Source organism: Dermacentor andersoni, chromosome 5 (genome assembly GCF_023375885.2).
Source record: "Dermacentor andersoni chromosome 5, qqDerAnde1_hic_scaffold, whole genome shotgun sequence".
In the NCBI taxonomy this organism is placed as follows: domain Eukaryota; kingdom Metazoa; phylum Arthropoda; class Arachnida; order Ixodida; family Ixodidae; genus Dermacentor; species Dermacentor andersoni.
The window spans coordinates 67,272,844-67,282,321 of NC_092818.1; the positions used below are offsets into that span (position 1 = coordinate 67,272,844).

At 49.5% G+C, this 9,478-nt stretch overlaps 1 protein-coding gene across 1 annotated transcript in view; it reads right to left on the reverse strand.

Moving 5' to 3' along the window:
• The window catches only part of Sb (serine proteinase stubble), a 119,790-nt gene extending 112,943 nt beyond the window's left edge, over window positions 1-6,847 (reverse strand). The window contains exon 1 of the mRNA XM_050178033.3: window positions 6,179-6,847. Within this exon, the coding sequence (XP_050033990.2) occupies window positions 6,179-6,277 (99 nt within the window). The 5' untranslated portion in view covers window positions 6,278-6,847. The remainder of the gene's footprint in view (window positions 1-6,178) is intronic.
• Between the last annotated feature and the right edge of the window lie 2,631 nt (window positions 6,848-9,478).

The following is a 9,478-nucleotide window of genomic DNA, read 5'->3' on the forward strand; positions in this document are numbered from 1 at the left end:
CGATTGATTCTGATGACGAGAGGAAACGAGAAAAGAGTGAACCGAGATGACAGGACAATATCGGGCGAATACCTCTACAAGATCAAGCCGAGAGAAAAGATGGTTATTGATTGTGAAACAGTGAAATAAACTGATAGACAAGTACGATTTCAAAGCCAAACTGGACATACCTGACAGAATAAAATAATAACGAACAGAGGCTTTCGTAAGCCTTGGCGCATTTTTGTTCCAGAATATAATAAAAACTGCAACATCTATGACATCATGTTCGTCCTCTAGCATTTTCTTACTAAGGAAAACTTACCCTATTGAGTATTTCATACGATGATGCAGCTTGTGATGACTTTGCTAGATTAGCGTGAAATAATGCCCTTGGTAACGTTAGTTTTTTCCTACATGGGTCTTTTCCTAAAGCATGCATTTCTTCAAACGCATACGAGTGCACTTCCACTAAGGCAATGCGACCAAGAAGCGGAACAATAAATCCGAAAAGATTACGGCTATTTCGTATCGTAATCAAATTAAGAAAACGAAGAGGCTACACTAATATAGAAGGTGTTTTCGGAAGTATGTAGCAACTAATAAGGGGTCCATAGTAAAATATATAGCGCGCACAATTGACAAGGACACAGTGAAGGGAGACACACGAGCGCTTACTCACAACTACTTTATTTTCGGAAAGATACAGAACCTACATACCCGGGCTATCAGCGCAAAGCATGCGCAACAAGAGTGGTAAGTAAAACAGAAAAACAGAATAGGTGTTGTGTACCGGCTTCCGTTAACCTGTGGCAACATGTACATAGGACAAACCGGTCGGTGCCGTCTAAAAGAACATGAACGTTCTCTCGGTAAAGAAAACCATTCGCACTTGTCGAACCACTGTAATCTATGTCATTGTGATCCGGTATTTTTTGACACTGACATGATGTTTTCAGAAAACAAACAAACTAACACGTGAAATCACAGAAGCATTCCATATCGAAAAGCACGCTGAAAAATGCATAAGCCAACCATCCGTTGCAATCAATGAAAATGAATTTGCTTTTTTTTTTTAAATACTGGTTGAACCTTGTTAATCTGTTTTTAATCTGTTTCTGTTTTACTGACCACTCTTGTTGCACATGCTCAGCGCTGATAGCGCGGGGTATATATGTTCTGTATCTTTCCGAAAATAAAATAATTGCGAGTCCCCCTTCACTGTGTACTTGTCAATTGTGCGCGCTAAATATTTTACTATGAATTCGTACCAACTCCCCCAAGTATCAGTTCTGCTGTAATAATGGGTGTGTAAGAAAAAAAAAAGAAAAACAGCACAGTAGTTGAAATACGCGTCAGCCCTTACTTAGGTCTCCATCTATAGGTACTGGCAGAAATGTGCTCAACTTGACCTACATCCATGTAAGACTCCTCCGTGTCAAAAAGGTCACAAATCACGAAAAGCGACAACAGGGAAGGCCGCGAAAGAAGTGATTGGACGTGCGATGTATAGTTGTGGTGAAAACTATATGGAGTTACTCGAGGCGCTGATAATTGGGGAAGGGAGAGGAACGAAGTGAGAGGCGGGGAGCTAAAGCAGTTGAGACTACTTAGTTTGCTATAACCTGCGCACGGTGAGGTGAAACAAAGAGTACAACACCGATACAGGGTGCGCACAGCGCAGGTGCTGAAAAAAAAAGAAAATGCGCCGAGGAATCTCGCTCAACTGCTCCACGGTGATGGCCGGGTTGATACGTGGTTGGAGAAATAGCCTTCTTCTGATACACTTTCTTTCAATCTGGAACTCAGATTCTTTGCGTAGGATCAGTTTTTGGTCAATCCAATGAAAGGAAGTCGATAGGAGGCAGCAAAAAAATGCTTCCTAGCTGAAACATACCTCGCAAAGCGATACGTGGTGGTCGAACACTCTAGGCCGTTAAGCCCAATAAATAATGCTCAAAAGAGAACTCCTTAGCCTCGATACGTTTGCTGTCAAACGTATTAAGGCTAACAGTGCTTACTGAAAAAATAATGTGGCGAGACACGCCCCATTTGGCTTTCATGCGCTGATAGAAACGCAGTATAGTTCTCACGTCTGTTCATGTTCATGAAGACATGTATCGCAACAGCAGATATACGGAGCATGCATATTGTCTTCGAACTTGCTTATGATTTATCTGGAAGCCAAGACCACTACTTCACGTTGCAAGTTGTCGAAGAGACACTTCGTTCCTGCTCTAACGAACAGAAGTTCACGTCAACGTATCACCCACAAACGAATGGACTCACTGAACGACTGGATGAGGCACTCTTGCACAGTTAGATGTTGCCTATCTACGTTTCCCCAGACAGTCGCGATTGGGACAGCAGTTTGTCCTACGTGACATTGGAGTACAATTCTTCACGCCATGATACCACAGGTTTCTTGCCTTTCTACGTTTTCTTTTGTCACCATTACATTGTCTTTTGACACCCTACTAACTTCGGTGTAGCGACACACAACGGGACACCCCCATGACCCCATTGATTGGGTTCGTATGGCTCGCCAGACTGCCTGATCGACTTAGAGCGTGTCCGACGTCACAAAATACTCGCTACGACAGTTGCCAACGGACCATTCAGTTCTCTCCCGGAAACCTCGTTCTTCTGCAGTCTCCAAGTCGCCACGTCGGCCTGTCCGAAAATCTGCTTTCACGCTACAGTATACCATACCGTGCCGAATATTGCGACGATTAAGTGACTTAAACTATGAAATCGTCCTCTCATCCCGCTTACGAGCTGACTTCGTTCACGTACCTCGTTTAAAACTGGACTGTTCAGCTAGTTATTTAACCGTTGTAACAAGCAAGCACCGGGACGGCGCTCCAGTCCCCGGGGGTTTGGGTACAGAGCATTCGGACAGGGCCATGCACGCAAGATAGAGACGAACAAAAGAGGTAATGCTCACTGCTGGAGCTGTGACCTGTGTACCAGCCTGCGCGTGTGCCACGAACTGTCACATGTAAATAGCTGTACATACGTCTGTGCCTTACGGTTCCTCTGCGTAACATTATCATATGGGAGTTTACCTGCCATGTATATGCATTTTCGCATTTCCCGTCCTGCATTTTCGCATTTTCCGTCCTAGCCAGTTGCAGCTCACATCTTCAGGGCCATTAACGACATGAAATCTTGACCTGTGTCACCATCTTCTAAATCAAGCTCGTTTGGAAACCGAAAGAACAGGGGTTCAAACTTCAGTCGATCGAGAAATCAGAATGTTCTTCAGAATTTTTTCATGAGCTATTGCGAACTGATAACAGAGCTTAAGCAGTTCATTTCTTGCCCCGCATGTAGCAAAACGCCGAGATAAACACATTGCTATAAATATCCTTCGGTTACAAAGTCTCTGAAGCCCCATACACGCTACGGAAACAGCAGCTTGGGCACGCTCGTGTAGGAAGTCTTCCCGGTTACGACGTTCCACTTCTCAAGACCTGCTAAAACGTATCAGTGGGTTTATTGTAACTAGCCTGTTACACCTTAATGCGAACCTAACGCTTCCTCCAGCTCCTTGAAGTAATATACCACTGCACAATACATGGCCAAACAGTCGTCACGTTCGTGCTATATGTAGGTGGCGTGCTTTTCGCTATACGCCTACATCAACATTCAGAAGACTTGCCTTATAGGCTTTGCGCAGCCATAACGTTAAATTCCCGAGGTCACGTGTAAAGCGCATCAGAGTTGAACCTGCAGTGTACACACGCAGCCCGTCATTTGTTTGCGCCCTCCAAACCTAACCCCACCCCTTCGCTTCACTTATACAGTACGTGACTGTCACACACTAACTGTGTGGTCCCTGGCCACAGAGACGCAGCTGCGTTGGGTAGCGCAGAACTTGTCATTAAGCCAAGAAAAGAGCTCGCTCATTGTCCTCCTTTGACGCCCTCCTTCTGTAGGTGTCTCCCTTCAGCGTGCAGAGCTGAGTTTGGTTACACACTAACCGAAGCCCACGCGGGCACCGATCAACGCGAGGCGGGGACGGCCAAGCGGTGGCCGCAGCGGGACCTGTCATTATGGAAGAGCCCGAGCGAGCGAGCGAGCGAGAGGACAGCCGTGGCCGACACGCCGTCTGCGACGAAGTGGGGGCCGCGGACGTGTCACCCGCAAGCGGGAGAAGCCCGCGGGCGGCGGCCAGGCCGCTCGCAGGAAGAAGCAGAAGAAGCCACCACGTCTCGGGTGAAGCGCGCCCGAGCGCCGCCTCGGGGCGTTTCCGCAGGTCGTGTGCGTGCGACCCGCCGCGGTGTCGCGTCACACACGCCTCGGGCGAGAAGGGCTTGCGGCCGAGAACGCAAATGAATCCGCCGTTCTTCCGGACCGACGAGGGAACCACTTCTCGCGCGCGCTCGCCCTGTCGTTCTTCTTCCCCGGTTGCCCTTCCTCCTCCGCGTTTCCACTCGGCCCGCGCGACGTGCGGACGGCGTCGTCGTTCGTGGAGTGCTTATTTGTTTTGCCGCGCTTCATCGCCACTTGACGGCAAGGTGCAGGCGCACATCATTGCTGTTTCTTTCTCTCTTTCTTCTTCATTTGCTTCATCGGCAGTGGCGATTCTCACGTGCCGTCACCGAGGTTCTGTTCACTGTTCACTGTCACTGTTGGAAGCGCGCTGTTCGGCCTTTCAAATACACGAGCCGGAAGAAAAAGAAGAAAGTAGCGTGCCGCGCACGCATTGCGTAGTGGAACGTTGCGGTACTTTCTAAACGAACTCAACTTGATTTTCGGGGTCCGCACAGTATATACATTTCAGTCGGCAATGTCAGAGAACAAAAAAGAAGAATGGCGACGACATTCACGGGAAAGCACGCTTACAATCCTTCCCCGTGCAAGACGTATGTGTCACTGGCACGAGGGGCAGACTACGGCTACATCTACTACTACTATTACTACTACTACTACTACTACTACTACTACTACTGTTAGAAGATAACTTTGACAGGGTGAAGAATCATAATTGGCTGACGGTAGCCACCTGACGCACTCTAATCCAGCCATGTAAACAGGGTCAACACCACCTTTAAGTAACCTTTGGCAGCATAGCATTTGTATTTATGAGTGATGTCGCATGAGCTGTTGAGTCGGTTGGCGAAAGTGCCATGGAGCCTTCAGCATTGATCTTCGATGGTGGTAACTGAGGTGGTGATGATGGTGACACGTATTACTACAGGAAAGGAAGAGTGCTTTACATCTAAAAAGGTACCTCCTTACTCGTGTTGTGACGTTACAAAGCACCTTTATTTGGTAAGCGTTTTATGTCTATTGCTTTCTAAAATGGAAAATACATGGCGGTGGAGACGCAGTAGTGACCAAACGGTATAATGTTCCGAAGCCGTGCATTCTTTGCACCGCCGTATGCTCTGTATGGAGGGTTGCAAAAGCTTTACTAGCCTCTTCTAATTAAATCAGTCCTTACTTAACATTGGTTTAAATATCCGGAATGCAAACATGGTGCACGGATGACGACCTTTCATTGCATTAACTAACTAGCTGATTGCTACAGTCTGAGAAGTATCGGAATTATGTTTCCAACGTCAGTACAACTGATTGTGGAACGCAGCGCCCAATAGGAATGCTAAAAACAGTACTCTGCCCACAAGTGAGAGTTTTGGTCGTAATTGATGGCAAAGCCTACCTGATGTGTTCGCTAACAAAACACACAAAATCCCAAGAAAAGGGAATCCTGCCATGTACGCAAAAACGGCTTTCGTGCTAGCAAATATTTCGCTGCTTGACTTTTTTTCTATCGACAGTGAACTTCCGAAACCGACGGAACGATATCATCTTTCAATGACGCGAACTGTTTCATATGAATTGCCTGTTGTAACAAATCGACACTAATCGCTTCTACTCTAAGTGAAGTTAGGGTTGTCAAAAAAAGGCAGGCACAGTCTGCCTGCAGAAAAACAAAAACAATTCACGCAAGTCGTGAAGCTGTTGGCGCACTTTCTAAGCTCATACCCATTGACTGTAATAACAGTGACGAACCGTTCCTAAAAAGGAAAGATAGTTATAATTCACCAGCAAACAAAAGGTTTCTTAAGCGCCCTTTCCAAGTATATGCTTTCGCTGCGAATAAAAATCCACCGATCGTGATTCTGCAGTTGGCTGGGACGCCTGCGCGGTGATCCCCACGCTCGTGGCTGCATCGCAACTCCCTCACCTTGGGCTTCCTGGCCGTCGGTCGACGCAGGGGCTCGTATCCACTGTGCTCAGGGCCCGGGCTCGTCGCGTCACGGCAGCGCTGTCCTTCAGGCGTCATCTGACGATCGGCAACCGCGTCGTCGTCGTGACAATCCAAATAACCGGCCCGAGCGCGCACACACACGCCCGGTGAGCGCGGACGCTCCGAAAAAAAAAAATAATAATAATAAACGAGGAAAACGAGGACCTCGACGAATTCAGACGACGGCGACAACCACGAACTGCTGTACTCCGTGCCTGCGGGTCAGGTCGCGCGATGCCGGTCGTAGTTGCATCGCAAGAGGCTTCTCGGGGAAGATCGGGAGCTTGGGATGGCGGACCGGATGGGAGAACCAGCGATGCTGAGGCTGTCTGCACTTGGTGGGTCCCTGCTGAGGGGTGAGCACGGGACGAAACCGAAAGTGAGTCTCCCCGTTAACGGGCCGACTCCCGCGTGTTACGACCGGCGGAGACACCAGAGTGCGCGCGCACACACACAGACACACCGCGCTGGCCGCTAAGATCGTCTCAGTGCGTGCGCGGGTCCCGTTACGAGACTACTACGACCGCCGGCACGGCACGGCACAGCGCCAGAGGTGTGCGGCGAGCATTTTGACTCTGTCGAGATGCGGCCGGCTCGGTGAGTTCTCCGGGAGATCCTCTCTCCTCACCTGCCCCCTCTCTCCTCTCAGTCTCTCGCCCGTGGGTCTTTATTATATATGTATTTCTCTCTCTCTCCTTTTTTTCTCTGCTTCGTTCGCCATCAGCTCCGTGGTCTGTCGCCCCTCTCATGGCCTCTCCACTCTTTCCATTCCCTCGTCCCCCTCTCCACGTGTTGTGGACTGCTGCTTTGCTCGCATTGAAAAAAAAGAACAACCGGCGCGCGAGCGTGCGCGCGCGCTCACGGGCACTGCTGCTGCAGCTGCGAGGAGAAACAGAGCCAACAAGCTTGTGAACAACACAGTGAATACTATCATCCCCGAAGTCGGGAGACCCGTTCTCTCTCTTTGAAGCAGCAACCGCCTCCCGCAATGGTGCTTCACTGCCAAGTCGTCGCCGCTGTCTCTTATTCGACACCGCGCCTGCAGCTTCTCGGCAGTGCGAACCATTTCGTTCTTTCGTCTTCTTTCTTTTCGACGCTTTCCGTACGTTTTTTTTTCGTTTCTTTCTTTTCGATGCGAACTGGCACGCGTGTTCACCGCTCACCGTTGCTCTGTGTATTTGTTGCCATCCCCCCTGCTTCTCTCACCCCCCACCCCTCCCTCACCCCTCAACTCCGTCGGGCTTTCGTCGGATACGTGTGCATTCCTGCCTGGCTGTCAGCGGCAGCGCCACGGGGACTCACTCGCCGGCAAATTGCACGTGCTCTTCGCATGCGGATGCGAGAGGGCGTCCGGGAGTGTTTCGGTACGCCGTACTTGGCGCCTCGCGAATGACATTCTCCCCCCCCCCCTCCCCGCCTCCCCTCGGTGGACTTCCCTCTCCTCTTCTTCCTCCTGCTTCGCGTTAATGTTCTCTCCTTTTGTGTAGGCTGCTTGTGCAGTCATTTATTCGCTATTGAGTGTATTCGTTTCGTTTCTGTTCCCTTTCTTTTTGGTGTATCTGCAAAGAGCTTGGATGGTTTGACGGACCCTCGCGGCGGCAGAAAGGTGTCATTCCATCTCGTAGAATGCTTCGCAAGCTGCCTTGTTATTGCTCTTTCTTTTTCAATTTCTTTTGATGAAAACACGCTTGTCCGCGCACCTACTAGAACATTCCGCAGAGATTAAGTCCGTTTGAGGAATCTCACAGCACGACTATGGCCTGTGCTGAATACCATGAGCAATAGAAGCGTGAACGCCTTAGGGCGAACTATAGAACTCGTTCTATTGTGTCCGTTTTCACCAATTCGGGTAGCGTGGCCATAATTTCGGTTTGGGCTCGCAGTTTTAATCCTATACCATCTTTGTAAACCTAATATGTAGCGGTGCGAGATCGTGCTCTCGAGTAATTACTCGCGAAATGTGTTCGATTTTGTAATTTCCTGTTCGCGTTTCATTTGTCCACTACAACCGCAGCTCTCCGTAATTGAATTATTCGATGATGCGCAGCCTTTCGCGTTTGTTCTAACTTTCATATTGCAGGGTACATCGTGACTCATACCATTTGAGAGATGCCTGAACTATAACGCATTCGAGGGGTGCAAAACAGAACGAAGGCACTTCAATACGGAGTCAACTCCAAGCAGTTATCCAAAGGCCTGCTATTTCAGAAGCCCTCAGTACCATTACTTATCCAACCATTATTCCTTTTGACGTCTTCGTACCGGAACGTCCGACAAAAGTTAACACTAATGAAATGAAGACGCATTTCTATCATGGTGACATGACATCACTCGACGTAACCTCAAAGTGCCTGCATCACCCGTTCTGCAGGCGCGACGGGTGTGAGGTGTCCGATTGAATTGGGCACGTGACCAAACCATTTACTTGTCCGCTCTGCGTAATAGGTGCAGTTTTTTCTTTCCCGTCTGCCGAGATTTGAAGGCTCAGGCGTCCGCGCTCCTGCAATAAGATTCTGACTGCGGCACTCACCTTCTGCCATCCAGCTTTGGGAAAACGACCGCCATTGGACTCGTCGCATAACGGCGTCGTCCACGCCCACACCGTCGCGCCGGCGGAGGAAGCTGTTCTTGGCGTGAGGTCGCGTTCGAGTTATCCGTCGGCCTTGTTTCTTTCCTACCCTGAGTAATGAAGACGAATCAGAGGGGATAAAGCGAGAAATAAACGGCTGTTCGCGTGACATACTATGACGAATGCAATCCGGTCGCACCATCCGTCATCACGCCAAAGGCTCCTTCTACTTCTCCTCCCCCTCCTCCTTTCCCGGCAATTTAGCCTACGGCCCGGAACGGCTGATCAGATGCGGCAGTGCCCCCTTCCCGTCCGACCATCATCATCTCGGGAAATCAAATGCGTCTCTCTGTCAATGTCTGGGGGCGTACTGCGCTGATTGACGACCTCGCCTCGCAGGGAAGCACGTGCCTGTCCGGCACGTGGTGAAAAGAACACCTCGACGCGCCTTTTGCGGGTCATAAAGGCAGAACTGGGTCAAAGTGTCTGTCGGCGGGGACGACGCGAAAAGAAGAAACCGGGCTCCCATCCCTTCGTTTTTTCTTTATTTCTTTCCCCTCATCTTCTTTTGCTTGTTTTTGTGTTTGCAGGACAAGAAGCGCCTTGCAAAATGTATGTACCGGTCCCACCGCCCGAAGCGCGCAGTCGGGGAAGCAAGAACATTTGAG